The sequence below is a fragment of the Dipteris shenzhenensis genome, chromosome 1, assembly GCF_047967505.1.
Source record: "Dipteris shenzhenensis isolate YYH24624 ecotype China chromosome 1, Dip_SZ_1.0, whole genome shotgun sequence".
NCBI classification, from domain to species: Eukaryota; Viridiplantae; Streptophyta; class Polypodiopsida; order Gleicheniales; family Dipteridaceae; genus Dipteris; species Dipteris shenzhenensis.
This window is the reverse complement of record NC_141596.1, coordinates 897,752-923,767: the sequence shown is the minus strand read 5'-3', so window position 1 is coordinate 923,767 and position 26,016 is coordinate 897,752. Positions and strand designations below refer to the sequence as shown.

General features: G+C 46.4%; 1 protein-coding gene across 5 annotated transcripts in view; it reads left to right on the top strand.

The window, feature by feature from the left end:
- Positions 1-25,076, top strand: part of SAC3C (SAC3/GANP/Nin1/mts3/eIF-3 p25 family) — a 63,729-nt gene extending 38,653 nt beyond the window's left edge. For 2 of the 5 annotated variants that reach the window (XM_087394123.1, XM_087394015.1), the window contains 3 exons: positions 23,317-23,410; positions 23,532-23,624; positions 24,365-25,076. In XM_087394123.1, coding sequence (XP_087250249.1) covers positions 23,317-23,410; positions 23,532-23,624; positions 24,365-24,562 — 385 coding nt within the window. In that variant the 3' untranslated portion in view covers positions 24,563-25,076. Of the gene's footprint in view, positions 1-23,308; positions 23,426-23,531; positions 23,629-24,364 lie in introns of those variants that run through there. The other 3 variants (XR_015543200.1, XM_087394069.1, XR_015543205.1) reach the window with 3 other exon arrangements.
- Positions 25,077-26,016: the final 940 nt, after the last annotated feature.

Here is a 26,016-nt window from a genome sequence, read left to right as displayed (position 1 = left end):
ATTTGGGTCAGATCTGCATTTGCCCTTTGATTTGGGTCAGAAATTTGCAGATATTTGCTGTCATTTTTGGACAGCCAGCTTTTTGCAGTGATAGCCTTGAGGCTTTTGGGTTTTCAGGTCTTTTTTCAGGGTATCACATTTGCTATGGCTGGGAACAATCAAGATTTATTTGGAGTTCTTCGTGAAGATGATAAGTTGGATGGCACCAACTATCCGATGTGGTCTTATCTCATGAAACATATTCTTGTTGCGAAGCATTTGTGGAATATTGTTTCTGGGGCTGATCTGAGGCCAGCCAATGCTTCAGTGGTTGCCTCTACTGCTGGTCCTTCTGCAGGGGGTACTCCTCCCGATGCCTCTTCCTCTAGCACTCCTACTGCTGCTCTTCCAACTCAAGAACAGTCAAGATGGGATGCAAGAGATGCAAATGCACATTCATGCATTGCTTTATCATGCAAGAGAATCATTATTCCACACATCCGGTCTTGCAGGACAGCAAAGGATGCTTGGGATAAATTGGCTTCTCTCTATCAGATTCGCAATGAAGCTCGTATTGCATATTTGAGAAGGCAATTATAGGAAGTCAGTATGAATGAAGGTGAGTCAATGGATGCATACTTGACAAAGGTCAAGGACCTCGTGGAACAGCTTGCCAACATTGATGAGGTGGTGCCAAATTCACAGCTTGTCAGTACCACATTGAATGGACTGCCAGATACATATCAAGGGTTTGCTACAACCCTTTGATTAGTGGCCATGGGTAATCCAGACCACTATTCTTTTGATCAGCTAGTTACTTCGCTTTTGCAGGAAGAGCAAAGTAGAGCTAACAGATAAGCCATTATTCCTGATCATGCATTTGCTTCACAGCAGACAGGAAGAGGCAAGGCTTCCAAGCCTATGGGCAAGCCAAAATCTGCGCATAGCAGCTGCAATTCCTCCCATGCATCTAAAAATACAGCAGATAAGGCAAAGAAGAAAAGATGCAACTATTGTCGCAAGCCTGGACATGACATTTCAGAATGCAGGAAGCGCATTGCTTCGGAGAAAAAGAAAGCAGGATTGACAGTTAATGCCTCACATGCTATTGAATCCCATGAGCCAGCAGATGCTTCACATGCACATGCTCTTCAGGATGATTGGGCATGGGCTGTCCATTGCTCATTTGATCCCTCCAAAGCTGATGCACTCTTTACTGCTAATGATGCTCAGTCCTGGTACTTTGATAGTGGTGCTTCTAAGCATGTCACATCTTGCAGGCAGTTGTTCCACTCTTTAGCTGATGCACCTCGAGGGGGGACTGTTACATGTGCTAATAATGCTTCATATGCTGTAAAAGGAGTTGGAGATGTGCAGCTCACATCCATTTCAAGCCATCCCGTTACTCTGACAAATGTCCTTTTTGTGCCTGGCATTGAAGTCAACTTGATTTCAATTTCAGCAATTGCTACTTCAAGTTTCAGAGTAATTTTTGATGGCTACAGCTGTCTAGTTTATGATCTTCGTGATGACAATGCCATAGTTCTCACTGGCACTTTGCAAAAAGGGCTTTATCACCTTGATCATCATCCAGCTGCACTTTCTATTGAAGCATTGGCTATTTCAGGTTCAGAGCTTGCTGAAACTCATCTTTGGCATGAGAGAATGGGCCATCTCAATTATAGAGCTCTTGCAAAGCTACATTCAAAGCAGATGGCAAATGATGTACCTCAGACTCACACAGTTTCCAAGTATGTGTGTGAGGGTTGTCTTTTGGGTAAGATGCATCGATTTCCTTTTCAAAAGAATTGTCCAAAACTCTCACAAAGGAAATTGCAGCTAGTACACAGTGATGTCTGTGGCCCAATGAGGACAAATGTGTCATGTGCGCGGATTGGTATCTGACGTGTACTGGGTACACTAGACTAGCTCAGGTAGCCTGGGGAGGCTTAGAGCTAGGCAGGCTTGATTCTCGGGTTGAGTGGCAAGGGTACGAACTATTTATAGGTCTTCGCTATTTTTGGCGCTCGGGGCCCGAGTCTATAAAAGGGGCCTAGGGGGTTCAGTTCTCAGTATGCAGTTGGGAGCAAGTTTCGTTCCCAGGTGCTAGGTCTGTTCCTGGATTGAGTCGTGGACGCGCGCCTGCATCTTAGCGTAGCCCAAGGCCCAGTGGCAGATCTAGGGCTTCACAGCGCCACCTGGTGGTATGGGACACCAAGCTGGTTTGGATCTGATTGGGAGTTTGTGCCAGTAGCTCAGCTCGTGGCTCGGAGGGGACATCTCCTGATTCGGGATCACATCCCGTAGATGTCATGGTTGGGTGGTGAGCAGCCGGCTCAGTTCTCATGTGGTGTGTGTTTGTTTTGCAGATCAGAGGTTTCAGGAGTGCTGGGATGTGTCAGTTGGTATCAGAGCCAGCTCCTGAGGTAGGAATTTCTTATGCAAGAATTTTTGACGATTTCTTCCTCCAGGTATGCCCTAAAATTCGAAATTTGTTGCTGCAAATTCTGCTTGGTTCCTGGGTTATCAGGGGTGGTCAGGATGTAGGGAAAAGGTAGGAGAAAGAGAGAGTCTAGATTTCGAATTTACTGAAGGGTTTTAGAGAGAGAAGGATGCACGTAGCAGGGAGAGAGCAGAGAAGAAGGAAAGAGAGGCGATAGGGTAGCTGAGTTGTAGGCAAGCAGATAGCGACTGACGGGGCTGTGGTGGAGGCTGTGTTGGTGCGAAGGCTGGTACGATTTTCGGCCAGGGCAGGGAGAGGCGCGATGTGCAGGAACAGTGTGCGATCACCCTACGAAGAGGTGTTGCTTTTTTCGAAAAGCACCACCCTCCAAAGCTGGGAGGGTGAGCCTTTTTTGGAAGCAGGGCTTCCTAATTAGGCTGCCCTGTTCCCTATATAGTTGGATAGGGTTCCAGCCCCAGCCATAGCCTTGCAAGGAGCCCTCTCTGCTCTACGAAGTGACTGCGCCATCGAGATTCGGGACAGCCTGCGCAGGCTACCGTACAGCCTGCGTCATCGGCCGTACAGCCTGCGTCATCACCGTACTGCCTACGTCAGCCACCGTACACACACGTCAGCGACTTTACGGACTGCGTCAGCATCCGTACAGATTGCATCAGCAGCCGTACGGATCGCGTCAGCAGCCGTACAGCCACGTCAGCCATCCGTACAGCTGCGTCACCGGTACGGTCAGCAGGAGGGTACCGTACGGTACGGATTGCTGCAGAATTCCGTACGCTGCAGCCTGCATCGAGTTCAGCCAGCCTCCGGGTTTATTGCGCGTGCGGTTCGCCAGTTTTCAGCATCTTCTTCCGTCAGCATCTCTTGGGACAGTTTTTCTCTGCTCCACTATCCTTTCAGCTACGATTTCTCAATTATTTCTCTCAGTTTATATTCGTTCCAAATCAGATTTCAGTTATGTCTGATTCTGCAAATCCCGAGTTCACCATGGGAGAGCAGGATTTGGATTACACTCCTGTGGGAGAGGAAGATCAGGGTCTTTATAATGACCTGATTACGAAAAAGGCCTTCAGTGAATTCACCACTGCTCTAGATGGAAAATTCGAGCAGGTTAATGCGAATCAAACGGGGTTGACACAGCAACTCCAAGGGATTCAGACGACTCTCACTCTTCTGGCTAGCACTATGCAGGCACTCATGCATGTGGATGCCATGGCTTCAGTGCTAGGCCCGAACATAACTCCAGATCCTTTTCCGGGAGATCAAAAGTCTCGAACGAAGGAGGTAGTTGACACTTGGTTACACAAGTGGCAGGTACACTTTCAGTTCCACCCGTACCCAGATGAGAAGAAAATCCAGCTTGCAGCCGGTTTCATGTCAGGTAAGGCGTTGCTATGGTGGAAGGAACTCCAGCCTAAGCCAGATACATGGATAGATTTCGAAGGGGTCTTCAGGAAGGAGTTCCTGAAGAAGGAGGACGATTATGATATCGTTGGCAAGCTTAAAGCCCTCGATATGTCAAAGCAGAACTTGTCATTTGAAGTTTATCTTCAAAGGTTTCGAGATCTGCAGACCAGGGCCACAAAGATGGATCCAGTGACCTTGTTAGGTTTCTTTGTGGATGGTTTGCCAGATTCATACAAGTTGCAAATAAAGAACAACAAATGCACAACGTTGCAAGAGGCCATGAATTACGCGCGTATTTATGATGATACCATGGCCGGTGCAAAAGCAACTACAGTTTCCGACACGAGTGGAAAGAAGAAACGCAAGTTCTTTCAGCCTAGGACTGGTACTGGGGAGACGAAGTCTACGAACAACGCCTCCAAGAAACACTTGACTCAGGCAAAGAATGGTAAAGCCCGTTTCCTTCGTACTTTGAAGCTCAAGAAAGAAGGACGTTGCTTCTATTGCGAGGAGCGGGGCCACACCAAGAATGAGTGTCCAAAGCGCAAGAATCAAAAGTTAGCGCTCGGACCGAAGCTCCAGGCGGGTCCACGTACCACAGCCAAGGGAGCGAACCAAGTCTCGATGACAGGTATTTCTGTAAATGTCATTACCTGCCCACTCTCTTGTAATTGTACTTTCAATACTTCGTTGTTTGGTTCCCATGATCTTTTTCGAGTTTATGGAGAAGTTAGGGACCAACAAGTTCACATTCTCTTTGATCCGGGCAGCTCTCACAATTTTGTTAATTACAAATTTGTGCAGAAGATGGGGCTGTCCACAGTACCTAGCGACCACACCTATGAGGTGCAGCTTCCAGCTGGGAAGCAGTTTTGGGATCGCAAGGTTGAAGTGCTTCCTATCCGGATGTTAGCCTACACAGGGGTTCTTACGTGTTATGTTATGCACCTGGAGCATGTAGACTTGTTGATTGGAATAGAGTGGTTTAAAACCCACAATATTCAGATTGGATGGACGGAGCATACACTTTCTTTTGTAGATAAGGGCACCCAATTTTGTATTCAGTGTGATAAAATTCCCTCTTATCAGGGACTTATTGTATTTGCGATGCAGCTTCGAAATATATTAAACACTTCTCATTATGATGTCTATCAGTGTGTTTTGATTCCGCTTTCTTCATTTGTTGTTTCTGTAATTAACAAGAATGATTTAAGTGTGTTTGAACACCGTGAATTGAGAATGTTATTAGATAGTTTTAAGGATGTATTCCCTACTCAACTGCCGGAAGGTTTACCTCCAGAACGGGCAGTAGATCATCGCATAGACGTAGTCCTAGGGGCTCAACCTATTAGTGTGCCACCTTATAGGATGAGCCAGGTCGAGGAGGATGAGTTAGCTACCCAGCTACAGGATTACCTGAATATGGGCTATATACGCCCAAGTAAATCACCTTTGGGGTGCACCTTTCTTCTTAAGAAAGAAGAAAGATTCTACCTGGAGAATGTGTATAGATTATAAACGATTAAATAAAGTGACAATTAAGAATCGATACCCTCTACCTCGTTCCGATGATTTGATAGAGCGTTTGGCCGGAGCGAAGTATTTCACTAAGATTGATTTGCGTACGGGTTATCACCAAATCCGTATCTATGCTAAACACATAGATAGAACCGCATTCCGAATTAGGTATGGTCATTACGAGTTTCTTGTACTACCTTTTGGTTTGACCAATGCTCCTGCCACCTTTCAGCAGATGATGAACGATTTGTTCAGGGATTTTCTGGGCAAATTTGTTGTAGTATTCTTAGATGACATCTTGGTATATAGTCGAACGCTTGAGGATCACATCGGACACCTCCGGATTGTCTTAGTTATTCTAAGACAGCATAAGCTCTATGCCAAGATGAGTAAATGTGACTTCTTTATGAAGGAGATCATTTACTTAGGACACAAGATTTCTTCTGAAGGTATTAGCATTGATCTGGATCGTATCCAGAAGGTTTTAGAATGGCCTATCCCTCAGACTGTGAAACAACTTCGTTCTTTCCTAGGATTTACGGTATTTCTACGGAAGTCTGTGCGTGGTTATTCACATATCACGGCACCCTTGACAAACATATTGAAAGGTCATGGACGCAGGTCTACCCAGCCGATCTCTTGGAATGATGCAATGAACAAGGCTTTTGAAACCTTGAAGTTTTCTATCAAGGAAGCACCCGTTCTTGCATTACCCGATCCTACCCGGCCTTATGTTTTAGAGGCCGATGCGAGTGATTATGCGATTGGGGCAGCTCTATTCCAAGAGGGCAGACCTGTAGCTTTCGAGAGTAAGAAGCTAGACAACACTCAATATCGTTGGCCCACACTTGAAAAGGAACTTTATGCTGTAGTGTATGCCTTTAAGGTTTGGAGACACTACCTGTATGGTTCAAAGTTCCTTGTATTGACTGATCATCAGTCAATTAAGTATGTGTGTGATGGATCTGAATTGAGGGGACGGAAAGCTAGATGGGCAGAATTAATGCAAGATTTTGATTTTGAAATACGTTATCGTAAGGGTTCGTTGAATAGTGTGGCGGATGCCTTAAGTCGAGTTAAGTTTGTAAATGCTTTGTCATTTACGGAAATATCCTCAGACCTATTTCAATCCTTGAGAGGGCTATACGCAACTGATAGTCATTTCAGTTCTTATTGGTAGAGAGTCTAGGATGGGAGCTCCATGGTTGACCAGGACTCAGGGATTGTGCTACCTACAGTACAGGCGGCGGGAGGTCAGTGGATGATTAGGAACGGCTTGTTGTTCCGGAATGAAAAGATTTGTGTGCTTGATGTTCTGGACCTTAAATCCAAGATTCTCTGGGAGTGTCATGATGCTCCTAGTGCTGGACATCCGGGTATACATAGGACTCTGTCTCTTGTGAAGCATACCTTTTATTGGCCAAAGATGCGTGCATTCATTGAGAACTATGTAGTAGGTTGCCGAGTTTGTCAGGATACTAAGGCAGAACGCCTTAGAAGCGCGGGTTTATTACAGCCATTACAGATTCCAGGTAATAAATGGGAAAGTATTTCCATGGATTTTATTACTGGTTTGCCTCGAACGCGCAAGGGTCATGACTCCATTTGGGTCATAGTCGACCGGTTGATAAAAATGGCTAGATTCTTACCTACTAGAACAACTATTTCAGCTGTTCAGTTGGCTCACGAGTTTGTGGACCACTTGTTTAAGCTGTATGGTTTGCCATCTGACATAGTCAGTGACAGGGACTCAAAGTTTACAAGTAATTTTTGGACACTTGTTTTTGAGAAGTTAGAAACTACTCTAAGTATGAGTTCCTCGGATCATGCACAATCCGATGGCAATACAGAGAAGGTTAACCAGTTGGTTGAAGACATGCTTCGGGCATATGTATCTAAGAGACAGTCTTCATGGGAAGATTATCTACCTATGATTGATTTGCTTACAACAGTGCAAAGCATTCTAGTACTGGTTACAGTCCTTTTATGCTTATGTACGGGTTTCAACCTAAGTCACCAGTTATGGTTGGATTAAAAGGGATTCAAAATGATGCTGCTAAGAACTTCTTGCTAGATATGCAGGAAATGTTGCAGTTTGCCAAGGAGTCTATTAGAACTGCCCAAGATCGGGACAGATTTTATGCTAATAGACATCGTTCACCTAGAGAGTTCTCTGAAGGAACGATGGTATATTTGCGAATTCCCAAGGAATCCAAGAGCCTAAGTATTGGTTTGGTTCTGAAATTATCCCCCAGATAATGTGGCCCATTCAAGGTCATTAAAAGAATTGGACCAGTTGCATATCGACTAGAATTGCCTCCTGATGTTAAAGTACATCCAGTCTTTCATGTCAGTAGACTGAAAGAACTTTTGGGTGCAGAAGATCAACTTGTTTCTCCTCACGAGATAATAGAAGTTACAGATTTGACTTTTATTCCTCACGAACCTGAGTGTATTCTTGAATTTCGTGACAGACAGATTCGTAATCGATCTATCACGGAATACAAAATCAAGTGGAAGGATCGTGTTGAGGAGGATGCAACATGGGAGACATTACAAAACCTCCAAAGAACATTTCCGAGTTTTATAGCGAACTCAGGAGTGAGTTCTTAGAGGAGGGGGAGTATGTCATGTGCACGGATTGGTATCTGACGTGTACTGGGTACACTAGACTAGCTCAGGTAGCCTGGGGAGGCTTAGAGCTAGGCAGGCTTGATTCTCGGGTTGAGTGGCAAGGGTACGAACTATTTATAGGTCTTTGCTATTTTTGGCGCTCGGGGCCCGAGTCTATAAAAGGGGCCCAGGGGGTTCAGTTCTCAGTATGCAGTTGAGAGCAAGTTTTGTTCCCAAGTGCAAAGTCTGTTCCTGGATTGAGTCACGGACGCGCGCCTGCATCTTAGCGTAGCCCAAGGCCCAGTGGCAGATCCAGGGCTTCACAGCGCCACCTGGTGGTATGGGACACCAGGCTGGTTTGGATCTGATTGGGAGTTCGTGCCAGTAGCTCAGCTCGTGGCTCGGAGGGGACATCTCCTGATTGGGATCACATCCCGTAGATGTCATGGTTGGGTGGTGAGCAGCCGGCTCAGTTCTCATGTGGTGTGTGTTTGTTTTGCAGATCAGAGGTTTCAGGAGTGGTGGGATGTGTCAAAATGCCATTGGGGGGTATAAGTATTTCATGACTCTCATTGATGATTTCACAAGACATTGCTAAGTATATCCTGTAAAGGCCAAATCTGAAGTTTTCTTATGCTTTCAAAGATGGCTGAATATGGTTGAGAATGAATTAGGATGCAAGCTTGTCACCCTCAACACAGATAGGGGGGGAGAGTATATGTCAAAGGAGTTTGATGCATTTCTGTCTTCACGGGGCATTATTCACTCATGCACTACTCCTTACACTCCTCAGCAGAATCCTGTTTCTGAAAGGAAAAACAGGTCCACAATAATGGAGATGGCCAGATGCATGCTTAAGGCCAAGTCTTTGCCGAATAAATTTTGGCTTGATGCTGTAATGTGTGCCAACTATGTGCTGAATAGATCACCTACACGGGCATTGAAGACCATTACACCTTATGAAGCATGGAAAGGCAGGAAGCCTGCACTTTCACACATGAGAGTTTTTGGGTCTCTTGCATATGTTCATGTACCATCTCAGCTGAGACACAAGCTTGATGACAAGGCAATCAAATGCATATTTATTGGTTACAGCCAGGAGAGCAGAGGGTATCGGTTATATCAACCAAATATTGGGAAGATTATTGTCATTAGAGATGTAATCTTTGCTGAACATTCAGCTTCTCCTCTTGTGGACTGCAAAGCAAAGCCAGATGTTGACATGTTTGATGCCTTTGAATCTTGGTTACCTCTGCCATCATCAGAAGAGGATTTTGACCAGCAACATGAGCCTCCTGCAGGCCCTCCACCAAGCAATAATCAGCCACTTCCTCATGCTGGTTTGCAGGTTTCTCTTCTGGCACAAAATGATCCCACTACTCATGGTGCAGTCATTAAAGAAAGAGCTGTCAATAGACAGCAAAGGCAAGTTCCCAGATGGCTTCTTGATACATTGAGGGACAGCAAACAAGATCAGCCTTTTGCTGCCCGGACAAGATCAGGGAATAGACAGCATGGTCACTTTCTTGAGTTTGCACTCCTTGCTACAGCTTGCAATGAAGAGCCTTTGTGCCATAAAGATGCTTTTGACAGCAAAGAGTGGATGGATGCAATGAAAGCTGAGTTACAATCTATTGCCAAAAATGACACATGGGAATTAGTAGATCTCCCTCCTGGCAAGCATGCCATTGGAACGCGGTGGGTCTAAAATTAAAAAGGAAATCTGATGGCAGCATAGATTGATACAAAGCCTGTCTTGTTGCAAAAGGGTATGCCCAACAACAAGGCATTGACTTTGAGGAGACATTTGCTCCCACATCCAGGATTACCATTCAATGTGTCATTGCCATTGCAGCCCATCATCATTGGCAAGTGCACCAACTTGACATCAAGACTGCTTTTCTTCATGGGGATCTGTAGGAAGAAGTCTATGTCACACAACCTCCTGGCTTTGAGGTTGTTAATTCTGAAAATAAGGTATGCCAGCTTAGAAAAGCCCTTTATGGTTTGAAGCAGGCACCCAGGGCATGGTATGCCAAAATTCATGCACACTTACTATCCCTTGGTTTTCATAATAGTCCCACAGAACCCACTCTTTATGTCCGTGGGAGTGGATCTGATTTTTTAGTGCTGATTTTATATGTGGATGATATGCTCATCACGGGCTCAGATACTCAGCAAATTGCAGCTTTCAAGGCTGATTTGCAGCAGATTTTTGACATGTCAGACATGGGACGGCTTCATTATTATTTGGGCATTGAGTTTGCTCATGTTGAGGGGGGTATCATGATGTCTCAGTCCAAGTATATTGTACAGCTCCTTGATCGTTTTCAGTTTGAGGATTGCAAGCCAATCTCTACTCCAGTGGACCCTAGTTTCAAATTCTCAGCTCATGATGGGAGCCCACCATGTGATATCACTCTTTATCAGCAGGCTATTGGATGCCTTATTTATTTATGTCATACTAGGGCAGGTAGTGAAGAGAGTCTTCAGATATCTCAGAGGCACTCAGGATTTATCCCTCTTCTATGGTGATTAGGGTTCACTTACCATGCATGCTTACATGGATAGTGACTGGGCAGGATGTTCCGACATCAGAGTGTCACATATTGGCAATTGTTTTTGGCTTGGCAATTCATGTATCTCTTGGCTCAGCAAGAAGCAACCAACAGTTGCCACGTCTAGTTGTGAGGCTGAGTACAGGGCAGCTTTCACCGCTACAGTAGAGTGTGTTTGGCTTCGACAGTTACTTACAGATCTTGGTATTTGCCAGCCAGGCCATTGCGCGTAACCCAGTGTTTCATGCGCGTACCAAGAATATCAAAGTTCACTATCATTATGTTCGGGAGCGGTTGTCAGCAGGAGACAGAGGACAACATAGCAGATATGTTTACAAAGGCACTTCCTCGTCCCAAGTTCGAAGTCTTCCGATAGGCTTTACACTTGGTTCCCTTTGTTACATGATCTGACATCCCTTGTACATTCATAGGTGGCTATATCCTTTTGGATGAACATGTGCCACCATGACCAGAAAGTATCAGGTATTCTGAGATGTTTCCAGAGTACTTCAGCCCATCCCATGGAGGGGGGTTTGTAGGCCATCTTCTGGTGGTTCTAGTGATGCCCTATAGGCCATGGTATGTGCCTTGTAGGCATAAGTGTAGGCACTTGTAGTGTTAGTGCCTTTTAGGCCACATAGGACACTTAGTCCTATGTGACACCTAGGACACTTAGTCCTAGGTCTAGGTACAAGTACCTTGTACTTGTACCTTTTCATTATCTAAGTTTGACATGACTGCTAAACTATGGTACGACTCTTTGCTACCTGCACTCTCTATTTTGCGATCGTCCCTTCAGTTTTCAACCTTATGAGTGACTATCATGAGATTGAAACTGCACGTGTTGTATTTTTAGAGAATAACTTCGGGCATGTTCTTGGATTCATCCAGATATGTTTCTAATTGTGGTGGTGCCCAAGAAGAAAGGCAAGCTCCAAGTTTTCATGGACCGCTAGAAACTTAATGCTCAGACAATGTTGGATCTCTTTTTATTGATTGCATACTTGACCAAGTTGTAGGACATGAGATGTACTTGTTCATGGATGGCTATAGTGGGTACAATTAGATGTCTTTGGCACGTGAGGATTAGTAGAAGACTGCATTTATCACATAAGGGGGTGCATATGCATGCGAAGTCATGCCATTTGGTCTGTGAAATGCACCGTCAACTTTCCATAGGTTCATGGTTGAGACTTTCCGAGATTATTTGCACAAGTTTATTGCCATGTACTTGGATGATTTTTGTCTATACTTGGCAGTTTCTGTTTGTGCATTTGGCTTTCTTTGAAACAGCTTTTGGCAGGTGTAGGCAGGTAGGAATCTCCCCGAACACGGCCAAGTGTGTTTTCTATGTGAAGATGGGTGTGTTTCCTGGTCATGTGATTTTCAAATAAGCCATTCGAACCGAGCCAAGTAAGATCCAAGCAATTGAGCAAATGCATGAACCATAGAATTTAAGCAAATGGAGTACGTATTAAGTTTTAACTAAATGTTAAAAATGCATTCCTAAATGGATACTTGAATGAAGTACAATCACAAATAAAATATAGAGGTAATCATCTTAAGTTTCATGGTTAAACTATGCTGGAGATGAGAATATTAGGATGTCAACTCAAGCTTGCGCTTTTTTCCGTGGATAAGTAATTTCATGGTCATAACTGACAGCCAATAGGTTCTTTCATCAATAAAAGCAGAAGATAGAGCCGTAGCAATAGGAGCATGTGAAGCAATTTGGCTTAGAAGACTATTGTCAGGGACATATTACTTTGATGAGACAAAGCCGACTACTACATACTATGATGATCAATCAGCTCAAGCACTAGCAAAGAATTCAATGTATCACTTAAGAACAAAGCATATTGATGTAAAAGAGCATTTCATCATAGAAAGAGTGCTACATGGTGACATTACACTACAACACTGTGACAAGGATAACCAAACCACTTGGAAAAGAGCTTTTTGAGAAGCATCGACACAAAGGAAGGGCATTCCCATTTAGGGAAAACTTCTTTTCTTATGTGTACTCAACAAACGTGTGTGTGTGTGTGTCGCATTCCATCCAATTCTTTCTCAAGCTCAGGCTTTGGAACTGGAACTTTCCTTCACTGAGAGGGAATTGTCAGATGCAGTTAAATCCTGTGGTAGATGGAAATCTTCAGGATGGGATGGCCTCATTGTTGAAATCTCCAGGATGGGATGGCTAATTCAGCTTGGGAAAATTAGCAAATGCCTCCGTCATGGAAAAAGGGGCTGGTAAAGCTCCTTCCTAATCACGCTCATGTCAGTGATTTACAAGATCATAGCTAAAATGCTTGTTGACCGTATCAAAGGCTATCTACATGATGGGCTGCATCCTTCTCAATATGGCTTTGTTCCTCGTAGGCATATCATGGACAATATTGCCAATGCTTATGTTGGAATTGAATATGCCAAGTACACGCAGTAGGATGTTTTGCTCTTACAGATTGACATTGCCAAAGCTTTTGACACAGTTCAATGGGAATTCATCTCGCAAACAATGCGATCCTTGGGCTTTGGAATAAAAATGCAGCAGGTTATTTATTGGCTCTACAGGGATAGCAATGCTGCTTGTATTCTTTCTGGAGACATCTCTGAAGAATGGATACTTCGTAGTTCGGTTCATCAGGGCTGTCCCCTTAGTGCCTTATTGTATGCCATTGCTACTCATCCTATGCTACAATACATTGATCATCTAGTGGCTATAGATTCTCTCCATGGTTTGGAACTGGATGAAAATCGAAGCATGGTTGCTCAGGCCTATGCTGATGATTCTTTCTTTACTCCAAGGAATACTCAGCCTGATCTTTCTGCTTTGATGCAAGCCCTTTCAGGTTATGGTTTGGCAGCTGGCCTTCATGTTAACTTTCAAAAGTCTAAGCTGCTCCCATTGCATATTAAAGACTGGCACAGTCTCGTATGGCCAGGGGAGATCATCCCACCCACTCAGTTAGTTCGACACCTTGGATATCCTTTGGGCTGGGGACTTACTCGTCGACAGCAAATTGATTGGGTTCTAATCAAGCTTAGGAAAAAGCTTGAATATTGGAAATTGGCAACCTGGCCTTTACATGTTCGTCTCTTAATAGTGCAGTCCATTCTTGTGGCGTACATTCAATTTTATTTGCCTTTGATCATGTTCACCTAGGCAGATCTTGATTCCTTTATGTTTGTCATTATGGAAATCTTTTGGTGTTCCAAACATGGCAAAAAAAGTCTTAGACTGCTTTCGGTGTACCGAATTTGTTCCCCTAAAATGCATGGAGGATTGAATATCACTAATATCCAGGTGCACATGCTAGCTCACATGGGAAAAATGTTGCTGCATTTACTGAAAGGTGATCAGCCCTTGGCTCTCATGATTCAATCTCTAGTCACACATATCAGTACTCCTGCTTTTGGTCATTGGCAACCCACTCAGTGGGATTTCTTGTTTGGGTGCATTGATGGCACTTTGCATGGCTGTCCTACGGTCTCCAACTTGCTTCTTGACTGGAAGCATATTCTGTCTCATCTTGAATGGCATGGTCAACAATCTCTGATGGGTAACTCTTTGCAGGATGAAAGCATTCACTAGTCAAAAGTTTTCCAGCATCCACTTGCTTTACAGGAACCTCGTCGTTCCTACTTTATTTCTTTTAAAGGGATCAATACTGTTGCTAATGTTATTCATGATGATGGCTCTATGCTTCCCTTTTCTCTGGCAGCCACATAGTATGGTTTGGGTTCTCATTATCGTACTTTGTGGCAGCAAATCACTTGTATGCTTTCCCCTATGGTTCCGATTCCCCCTTTGGAACTCCAGGATCGATTAGAGGATTGGACTTTGACTTCCCTTGGGTCCTCCTCTCGTCCTTTGAGGCTATCTCAGATTACTGTGCTTGCATTATACAAAATCCTTTTGCCGGGTTTTGAGCTGCTGCTCCTCCCCGTTCCCCTGCTGCTCCCCCTCCCTCAGCCCGTCTCTCTCCCCCCTCAGCCTGTCCCTAGCCCCTCCCTGCTGCTCCCCTCCCTCCCCCCCTGCTGCTCCGCCCCCTCCCCCCCTGCTGCTCCGCCCCCTCCCCCTGCCTGTCCCTCGCTCCCTCCCTCTGCTCCCTGCTTCCGCCCCCTCCCCCCTGCTGTCCCGCCCCCTCTCCCTGCCTCCGTCCCCTCCCCCCTGCTGCTCCGCCCCCTCTCCCTGCCTCCGCCCCCTCCCCCCTGCTGCTCCCCCCTGCCCCCTGCTGTCCCGCCCCCTCTCCCTGCCTCCGTCCCCTCCCCCCTGCTGCTCCGCCCCCTCTCCCTGCCTCTGCCCCCTCCCCCCTGCTGCTCCCCCTCTCCCCCCTGCCTCCGCCCCTTCCCCCCTGCTGCTCCGCTCCCTCTCCCTGCCTCCGCCCCCTCCCCTGCTGTCCTGCCCCCTCCCTGCTTGCTCTCCCGCCCCCTCTCCTCCTCTCACTCCTCCCTTTCTTCTCCTCTCCTTTCCCCTCCCTCCCTCTCAGCTTGCCCCTCTCCCCTCTCAGCCCCAGCCCCTCTCCTCCTTCCCTCCCCTTCCCCCCTGTTTCCTCTTAGCCTCCTTTCCCCTTCCCCCCTTTCCCCTCCCTTGCCCCTCGCAGCTTTTTTGGAACGGAAGGAGTTTTTTTTTTTTTTCTGTTCGAGTCGGCCTCCTCACCTTGATTGGCGATGGATTCCCCGTCAGCCAATCCTACTCCATCTCCACCGGCCGCGAAAACTATCACTTTCTCTAAAGACGAGTTGCAGCAGCTCAAGAAGGATGTAGAGATTGAGTGCTCTACCACTTTGCTAGCACGCATCTTCGGGTCTCACCCTTCCAGATCCCAAGCCAGAGACTGGATGCTTGCGGCTCTCCCCCCAGACCTCGCTCCTCGATTGGTAGATGTTCGCCTTCTGGGACGAGGTTTTTTCCAGGTTGTTTTTGACACTCCAGAGGCTGCGAGCACTGTGCTCAAGGCCGATTTTTTACACCAGGGACACTGGAAGATCTTCTTTGAAGCCTTTCACCTTGGTTTCGACCCAGTGGAGGCAGATAAGAAATTCTTCTCGCTCTTCATCAGGTTCCCCGGGCTTCCCCAGGTTTACCATCGACTTCTTTCTGTTATTGGGGAGCATTTTGGCGCAATTGCTGAGATCCCACCCCTCCCTGGGTTGCCATTGACTGCAGCAGAGGCAACCAAGGCTGATGGGGTTCCTAGAGTTAGGGTCCTTTGCAAGGATCCTAACCTCGAGATGGACCACGTCATGATACAGCGCCCGGATGGTTTCTTTTTTCGCCAGAGAGTGGAGATTTCAGGCAGGCAGGACCAGTGCAGGATTTGCAGGACCTCGGGACACTTTGCCAGGGATTGTCCCAGGAAGAAGAAAAGGCCTAAGAAGCCCTCTGGTACAGCTACCGCCTCAGGGCATCGACAGGGGGGACAGGGGGGGGGATTAGACCCGGCACTTGCCCCTCGACCTCGACAGAGGGGTGGTACAGGTCCAGCTCCTGCTCCTCGTTCTTCACGTGGCGGTCCTGCTCAGTCAGGTGGTGGTACAGGTCCAGTACCTATTCCTCGGCCTCGTCAGGGGGGTGGTACAGGTCCTTCACCTGCTCCTCGACCCCCACCTCCCTCAGGCACACGCGACGCTTTACAGTGGGTTCCAGTACGTGTGCAGGTCCCTCCTTCAGTTCACGAGGGTACCTTAGTAGACTCTGCTTCACCTCGAGCTGTCCTTCCTGTCTCACCTTGCACAGTCCGAGACGCTGAAGCTTCGACCTCCTCCCCAGTTGCAGCTTCTTCCTTAGATCCAGCACTGCCAGATGTTCCTCTTGAGGACGGAGAGATTTCCGCGGCTGGGCAGACACCGGGTAGAGAGCCTTCCTCACTCCCTCCCTTGGACAGGGGGAAGGGGATAGCTTACACTGTTGATCCTCTTCCCTCACAAGGGATCCTTCGTACTCCGGTGTCTGGATTGCTTCACAGGAACTCGTTTTCAGCCTTGGCAGAGAGTTCAGATTTCCCAGAGGAGGAGTTTGTGCCCGCTACTTTTGGGGAGCCAGTGGTTGGATTTCCTATTGACAGGGCTTCTTCTTCAGGTGCCAGGATTCTTTCCCCTATTGACTTTCCTCCACTGGGTTCCTTCCCTCCTTCCTCGAGCAGGAGGTCTTCCCCTGTTGAGGGGTTTGTTTCCGCCACTAGGTCGGGTAAGGTGTTCCACTCTACATCCTCCCGTCGATGAGGATTATCAGTTGGAACATACAGGGCCTAGGTGGCGTCCCACATCGCCGCCGTAGACAGCTGATCCGGGATCAGCTTCATCCAGGTGTTACTGGGGGTCCCATTGATATATTATTTATTCAAGAGCACAAGCTGGATTATAGAGATTGTGCCAAGTCAGGCAAGTTGCTTTCAGGACATACTTTTTGGTCGCCTGCATTGGGCACTAGGGGTGGCACTTCTATTTCAGTTTCGCAGTCGGTTCTCCCCTTAGTTGTTGGGCACGGAGTCATTATCCCCTCTAGAGCTCAGTGGATTATTCTTTTGATTGGAGGGCGTAAGGTTGGCTTCCTCAACCTATATGCCTCCAACATTAGAGGGGAACGTGTCCTTATGTGGAAGACTTTGCTCTCCCGGGCCCCCATTGTGGATTCTTGGGTGATTGGAGGTGACTTTAACATGGTCGAGTTACCTTCAGACAAAAAAGGGGGTAGAGAAGGCGGACTTCACTCTTTGGAGAGAGCAGCTTGGGATGCCTTCCTTTTCCATTTCTGTGGCAGAGATATTTGGTGTGATGATGCCTTTCTTATTCAGCCACAGTCCCTCCTGTTCTCTTGGTCGAACAGGAGGCAACAGATGCCTATTCATGCACGCATTGACAGATTTTATGTAGATGACTGGGCACTAGACAGAGGTGGATCGGTATGCATTGCTGCGGGGGTTTCCACCTCAGACCATTTCCCTGTTGTTCTGGCTATCTCAGAGCCTCACTTGAGAGGCCGATCTGCCAGCATCAGGATTCCAGATGCCTTTTACACAGAGGAGGACCTTACAGAGGCAGCCCTACGGATATGGTTTGCTCATGTCCAGGGAGGGCAGCCACATCCTTCACATTTAGCCGCTGCCCTCTCTGGTATTAGCGACTTTTACTGCTCAGTTGCTTCTACCAGGAGACGAGATATTCTCAGACGTGAGATTGGTGTTCGCCAGCAGTTAGCAGCTTTGCAGAGGGAAGAGCAGAAACGGCCTTCAGATGCTTGGATTCAGGAGCGCCTTGCTGCAGCGAGGGCTCATCTGCAGTTATTGCTTGATCAGAGAGCAGAGTATGCCTTTCATGCACGGGAGTCCTTCTGGATTCAGATGGGTGGTAGAGTCAATAAACACTTTTTCTCTACTCTTGGCCCTAGACATAGTAGAGAGAGTGTATCTCAGCTTATTGACTCACATGGGGTTTTACAGACAGAGCCAAATGACGTCTTACGCATAGCTTCAGATTTCTATGCCACCCTCCTTACTGCTGATCCTGAGACACACGATATAGAGGATGCTAGACAGGCTATTTGGCAGAGTATCCCAGTGTTGGTGAATCCGGATATGCATGTTCTACTTGACGCACCTTTCACCAACACAGAGTTCAGGACTGCACTTTCAGCCCTTCACAAGGGCAAGTGCCCAGGTTTAGATGGCCTTACCCCGTCTTTTTTCATTGCATTTTGGGATATGATTGGAGACTATATTACTTCAGGCATGCAGGCCATTTGGGACTCTGGCGAGATGCCTGAATCGCTTACAGAGGGCCTCATCCACCTTATCCCAAAAGGAGGTAGCAGAAATTTATTGTCCCAGTGGAGGCCTATCACACTTCTGGGGACTTGTTACAAGATTCTGGCCAAGGCTATCAGCCTCCGATTGCAGCCACTTCTCCCTGATCTTATCCACGACACTCAGACGGGATTTGTGCATGGCAGATGTATTTTTTATAACATTTTTTCTTTCTGGGAAGCTTCAGAGTGGGCCATGCAGAGTGGCCAGAATCTTGCCATTCTACTGTTGGATTTTGAAAAAGCTTATGACAGAGTAGATTGGAGTTTTTTGGAGGGCACCCTTCTACGCTTTGGATTCACTGACGTTTGGATCAGAGGTGTTTCCTCTTTGTACAGATCAGCCCATAGCCAGGTACTTATTGGTGGGGTAAGGGGTGAGAGATTTCAGATTTCGAGATCAGTCCGTCAGGGATGCCCCCTTGCTCCTTTCCTTTTTTTATTCGTGGCCGAAGCTATGAGCATCTATGTTAGATCTCAAGCTGACATCTTTGGGCTGAGACTTTCTATCAGAAGAGAAGAGGAGCTGCTTGACAGTGAGTTGGCTGATGACACAACGATTTATTTGGATGCCTCTCCACAGACATTGACTTCTTTCAGGACAGCTTTGGATTTATTTTGCTTGGCGGCAGGGGCGCAGATAAATTGGCATAAATCCAATGGCTTTTGGATCAGTGATGAGGACACTCCAGTTTGGGGACTTGACATAGGGTTCACTTGGGTTCAGAGGGGTGTGCCTATCAGGTATTTGGGCTGCCAGGTCGGCTTGGGTATTTCTACCACGCAGCAGTTTGCTCCCGTGTTGGAGAGCATCAGAAGGAAGCTTCTCTTTTGGAGCTCAGCCAAGCTGGATCTTGCCTCTAGAGTTGTGGTGGTCAACCAGGTCCTCTTGGCCACGGCCTGGTTTATTTGTTCATGTTGGTGCCGTTCTAGGGACTGCATCATTCAGCTAAGAAGACCGATCAGGAACTTTCTCTGGAGTGGGCTTGATGGCACAGCAGATGCCTTAGCCAGAGTGGCTTGGGAGACCCTCATCCTCCCTACACAGGATGGGGGTCTCAATATTATTGATCCAGATTTACAGTGCAGAGCCTTACTTTGCAAGATAGTGGTGCGAGGACTTTTGCCAGGACAGGAACCGTGGAAGGACTTTCTTATCAGCAGCATACAGAGGTGCACACCTTCCTCAGGAGGAGACTGGATGAGCAGTGTTAGATGGATCTTCACCTCAGCACACCTCAGATCACCTTCTTCCCCTCTCATGGTTGCCATTCTGAAAGCTTGGGCTAGTTTCAGAAGCTCTCTTCGGAGGATTCCTCCTTCCTCCCGGGAAGAGATTGATAGGCAGCCCATCATGTGGAACGACAGTATTTTAGATGATCGTGGCAGACCACTGGGTGCCTCACTCTACATGCAGTGGGCCAGGTGGGAGAGGGGACCTGCTTCTTCTTTAGGATCTTGGAAAGCCTTCCGTAGGCTTCCAGAGGAAACCAAGTCAAGGTTGACAGGACATCTCAGAGGGAGTGCAGGGAGGATCTTGCAGATTGAGACAGCCCTTCCAGAGGCTTGGATAGACACAGATGATATGCCTCTCACTACCTCCACTTGGGCAGGTACTTTCTCGAGAGGCGGGGTTCCACTTCAGGTCTTAGCCTTTCGAGATGCACAGGAGGATGCTTTGGTTTTCAGTGTCCAGGATGGTGGCAGATTGCTCAGATCTTCAGATGATATATTGCTTGAGTCTGCTTTTCAGCCTATCAGGGTCGTAGGCCTTTTGATGCAGGGATCAGATTCAGAGTGGTTCTTAGACCCTGACCCCCAGTTACTCTCCACCGGGTCTTGGAGACTTTGGCTCTATAGGAGTTCCCATCAGGTATTTACAGTGGGACCCCGGAGAGTGGGAGTGGATTGACGCGGGGCATCGAGAGAAGACCATCCCCTTCTTTCGTTACACGGTCAGTAATGCCAGGAGATTTCAGCTCAGTAGTAGAGGCTGGAGACCCTCCAGAGTTCCTCATTGGGAGACTTTTGGTATTACTGCGGATCAGCAGAGGTACTTCTGGAGGAGGCTCTAGAAATCCCACAGGAATAGAAAGATCACTATCTTCTTTTGGCTTTCTATTCATGGAGGGATTGCAGTGAACCTTTGGAGGTCCAGATTCGGAGCCGACCCTACTTGCCCTCGTTGCCTTTCTGCTTCGGAGTCTATTCAGCATTGCTTATGGGATTGCAGACAGGCGAGATTGATTTGGATGGGGATAGCCAGGATCTTCAGTCACTTTGCCCATTCCCCACTCTTTATGACTTGGGGCTCGGTGGCTTGGCTTTCTCTTACAGGACCTCAGGTTTTCTATGAGGGACTTGACTCCTCCCGGGCCATTTCGGTTCGACGTCATCGGGTTGAGCTCTGCTCGTTGGATGTGGTTCCACACCGTCCTTTTACAGCTGTACATGCCTCTGTGGATACTTCTTGGGAGATTATAGCGAGCATAGCAGCCTGGCATATCTGGAGATCCAGATGCACAGAGGCTATGGAGGGTACTCAGGTTCATCCCTCGCACACATTGGCTAGTATCTGGACAGACATCGTACACACTCTGATGGCCGTATGGACGGGTATGCAGGGGGACTCCCGTGCAGCCTCAGCTAGGAGGGCTTCTTTCTTCATTTCTTTCCACCTCACTCTGAGGGGGTTTTTTATTATCCTCATGATTTCATGATGTATTCCGCTTTGAGCTTGCTCTCGCGGGTTTTTGTTCTTACTTAATAGAAGTCTTTTTCATGAAAAAAAAAAAAAATCCTTTTGCCTCAACCCTGGGTTTCAGAAAGGGGTAATTCTATTTGGCGAATGCATCGGCCAATTAAGTGGTGGAGAAAAAGACTGCGGCAACTTTGGGCGTACAAGATTCCACTTTGGCAACATGTTTTTTTATGGCGAGTGCTTCTGGGAATTTTTCCATCTGGACATTTGCTGGCCCGTAGGCACATTGCTCCTACTCTATGTCATCGGTGTCTGATTTCTCAGGAGACTGTGCCTCATTTATTCTGGCATTGCCCGTCTTCTCGACAATTTCTGGATTCTCTTCGATAGAGGCTACGAGCGAGATTCCCGACTCTTCTCTTTGGGAAATTTTTCTAGCTCTTTGGTTTTCATTCACACAGCGACTGGAGTTTCATCTTTTCTTTATTTGGGCTCATTATTGGGCACTTAGGACTTTATGGACAGACCGCAATGGTAAAGTCTTTAGTGATCCCAATTTTTCTTTATTTGCTTTTTTTAAGCGTTCTCTGCAGAAATCTTTCTTTGATTGCTTGCAGATTCGCTAGATAGATCAGGATGTATATTTGGCTTATACTGAGATCTTCAATTGATGTATTTTCTAGCGCCTCTTTTCTGAGGTGACTATTCTTGTAATATAATCAATCAAAGCTTTCACTATAAAAAAAAAGTGTGCGTGCGTGCACAAGCCAATAAGTAGACAACGCTCCACAAGAGACATAGAATGAACCAAAATATATTTCCGTCCGACAAGACACGATACAAAAGAAGTCCAGAGTGGTCCTGTGTCCTTACCCAAAAAAGTGTTGTCCTACTACCTCCCTGGCACGTCTAGATCCCTGAGTCCGCGTGCTCCTCAATGAGCTTCTGTAGACCTTAGGCACCATGCCGTGATCCCTGCTCCTTGCTGCCCTAGAAGACAGCCAAGGGTACAGTCCCTTGCTGAGCTAAGTCTGCAGCTCTTCAGCCTCCAATTAACCTCCTGGATGTAGGCATCAATGGTGCTGCTCCTTTCTGCTCCTTGAAGTTCTGCCTGACTAGATGTAAAGTGAGGCCCCGGCCCCCAATGGCCTCCTTCCACAGGGGCTGGGATGCCCCCAAGTCAAGTGACCCGGTAGGGGGATTTGGGGCAACCCAACAGCCTCCCTGGTATTCTGTAAATCCCCCGTGGTGGGGCACATAAACTGATGTAGGGCTGGCCCTGCCTGGCCACGTGGCAGGCAACCACTAGCCAGTCCCTGCAGCCCCTACCCCGACCTGATCCAGGGCCTTTTGGCTCTCCAAACCTGTGCAATCCCTGCTGCATCTGTTCCGCACCTGTTCAGGCCTCTTCCAGGCCCTGGAGCCTTTCCAAACTTCTCTGTACTGCCTGCTGACAGCCTCTGCACAGCTGCTGCCAGGTTATCGCCTTGTTTCTGGCTGGATTCCCTGTGCAGTTAAGATCCCTCCAGTCATTGGCAGACACGTGGCAATTCCATGCCAGATATGCCCTCCAGGAGCTCCATCTGCCAGGTACTCCTCTCTTTGTGCTTCCCACATGGCAGCCTGTTTGCTGCCCATGTGGCAGCCCCATGATCTGTTTTTTGCCTGTGAGCATGCTGCCCACATGGCAGTCAAAGTGCTGCCCATGTGTCACCCTATGGTTCACCCCCCCTTTGCTCTCCTCATAGGGGGGCTTACAGTCTACAGATGGGGAGGTGACCAACCCTATTGCAACAGTAATTCTTAATGCTTCTTCAAACCCTGGAATCATTATATTGAGGGGAGGCCTACTTCATGATGTTGATCTTGAGAGAAGGTGCATTTATGAATATGCACTAACATAAAAAGAGTGCTAAAAAAGCAAAGGGTTAGAAATCCTAATTGTAATTCTGAATGGGTATGTATATCTTCATTCTTTACCACTAATTGAGTGTACAATCGGTCATTCAGTGCTGTTCTCTCTTCTCCTTTTCTGCTCGCTCCTCTCCTTACTCCACCTTTGTTAAGGTGGTGGTTTTGATCCAATAGTTTCAAGCAAGCATGTCCATGTGTTGTGCCTAACCGTGTCGTTAGTACTTTCAAATTTCTTAGAATTTAAGATTATGGATGCATGCAGAATTTGTGCTTGTTTGTCTTCTGAATTATCATGCTTTCATCCTACATGTTTAAAGCACTTGAAATGCCAACACCTAATGTGTGTAAAGTTTTGTAGATGCTACCGTACGGGCAATTTTAAGACCTTTTTTAGTCTAACATTCGGCGCAACTTTCTTACAAGGCTGCCTTATGGAGCTTCACTTTAATGAGGTATGACTTTGCAAGGTTGGTATGATGATGTGACACTCGGCAATACAAAAATAAAAGACATTTGCTTTCAAAACTATAATGACTTACAATTATTTCCTTGTTGATGGCATTTGCAATACAGGTCCGTTTGAATGCCTTGGCAGCTATGAACCAAGGGGGTTATAAGCTTCACCCTATTTCACTAGCAGACATTGCAAAGCTACTTTTGATGAAGGCATGTCACTTTTAGATCCCTTTTGTGCCCCTTATTTTTATCTTCTACAATATTGTCACTTTTGAGTGATGTACTTTTTACATGTCATTGGGACAATTTCTAACTAAAAAATTAGATCCGGTGTTACCCCTTGCCTTTGTATTGTCAATCCTGTCCTTACACAATTTTATTGCCCTGAATAAGACAGCTGATCACATCTTTTGTGCATCAAGTTATAAATCTGCTTTCATCCATATGAAGTAAATGCATGTTTTGAGGTGGTCAGGATTGTGGGTCACATCATGTGGCTGCGATCTTGCATCCTAATTGTAGAAAATGGGTCTGGGGTCATGATACTTGTGTGAAAAATGGGGCTGCGGTGAAGGGAGGAATGTTTTGTTGTTCGTGTGCAAACAATTTCAGTTCTCATGCTTTCTTGTAGCTAAACACTTGCTCATGATGTGGAAGGGAGGGGAGAGATCTAGCCTTCTAGCTTTGAGTACAATGTCAATTCATATACTTTCTTGTGCCAATGCACTTAGTCATATGTACTTCATGAGTATTGCTAATCTAGTGCACTCTCTTGCATCTTGACAAGTTTGGTTTTAGTGCTGGCTGCTCGTTTGAATACCTTGTGGATATAATGTCTTACGACACTGAAAATAAAGTGCAGTGTTGCCTTGCATATTCTTGTAGTGAGATATATGAAGTTTGTTTTGAGTCGAGCTTTGATTGACTTTTCCTCCCTCCTCCTTGTGCAGGAAGGGGACTTGGAAGAGTTATGCAGTATGTGTGGCCTTTCAACGGGCATTGATAATTCCAGAGTGCGATGTCTTCTTGTTAAGCAATCCCAATTTTCCTCTCCTAAGGAAATTCCTTGCTATAGATGCAATTTTATAGTAAACAAACGAGCAGCTTCCCGTTATGAAGAAGTAAAAGGTGTAAACAGAGAAATTTAGTTTGCTCCTTAGTACAAGAGAATATTGGCATGTATTTGGATTTCAGAAAGGTTGCTGCTAAGAGATTGTTGTTGTAGCAGTCAATGGTATGCATGTCAAATGCTTTCTTGGTTCATAGGTGTTATGACTAGAAAATTTTTCCATATCCTTTTCTTTTAAATGAGCTGTTTTTCTAATCAGACTACAGCCCACAGCTAGATCAGGACAGAGTCCCGCTACAGATAAAAGGAAATTGAGACAAGATTGCCTATGTCCTCCACGCTTAATCTGCCCTGGACAAGTGGTCCACCCTTTATGTACCGTTTTGACCTTCTGTTATGCTGTTCCAATTGTATGGTTAGCCTTGACATCCTATTATGATGATCTAGCCATATGGTCAACCTACGGATCAAGAACCACAACCCTCTTCCTCTAGAGAATGTTGGCTTGTAACAAGTTGTGATATAAAAGACCCACTTTGAGTACTTGTATATTGTAATGGAAACTTTTGTTCATTTTCATTGGAAGCTTATGTATAGATAATAGAACTTTGCATTTGATAGTATGCTATCCTTTATTATTCTCAATGGTGGCCAAGTTTCATTTCAATGGAGAAAGGGTCCAAACCACACCTTGGCACTTACACTTCAACTAAAGTATTTTAGCTGGCCGATTTAATGGTTCTAAAGATTGATTACGCATAAAACAACATAAATTCACTTTTAGTCTCTTTTGTTCTGTATAATGTAATTCAGGCACTAATTAGGTGGTCTTCAAAATCCAGATACCAATAGGGATCCTTATTGGCAATCTGTGTGTAATAATTCGGATAAAGAATGCTAGAAAATTTTGAGCTGTATTCTACAATCTTTGGGTGCAGTCCCTGCACATAGATTGGCCTAGCTAGGATTAATTTGGGGCCAGCTGCTCAATTAGACAGGCCATTGAAAAGTTTGAAATTTTATTTTAAAAACATGTACAGCTAAAAATGTATACTGTATGCAACCTTTCTAGAAGTTCATGTGACTATGTTGTCCGAATATGAGGTACAGTGTCCCACCTGTGAGCCCCCAAATGAGGAGGACAAAGGGGCTTGACATCTATAGGGGAAGGGCAGAGGAGAGGACTGCCACATGGGATGATCCTAGAGAAGAAAAGAGCACTGCCACATGGGCAGCACAGACAGACTGTAGGGCTGGCAGAAGGGCAGCCATGTGGGCTGCTGTGCATCTTGACCTGATTTGGGGCTAGCGGTAGGGCTGGCATATCCCCAGCAATGAGCTCCTCTGGTGGGCAGATAGTTGAGAAAGACACAGCAGAAAGGCAACTAGCCTTGTGCCTATTTATAGGCAAGGAGACCTGCCTGCTGTCGGCAGCAGGCTTCCCCAGTAGGCCATCTTAGGCTGGGTTGGCTGATCTGGAGAGTTTGGTTGGCCAGATCTGACAGCCTTGTGCCCCATAAAAGGGCGCCCTTG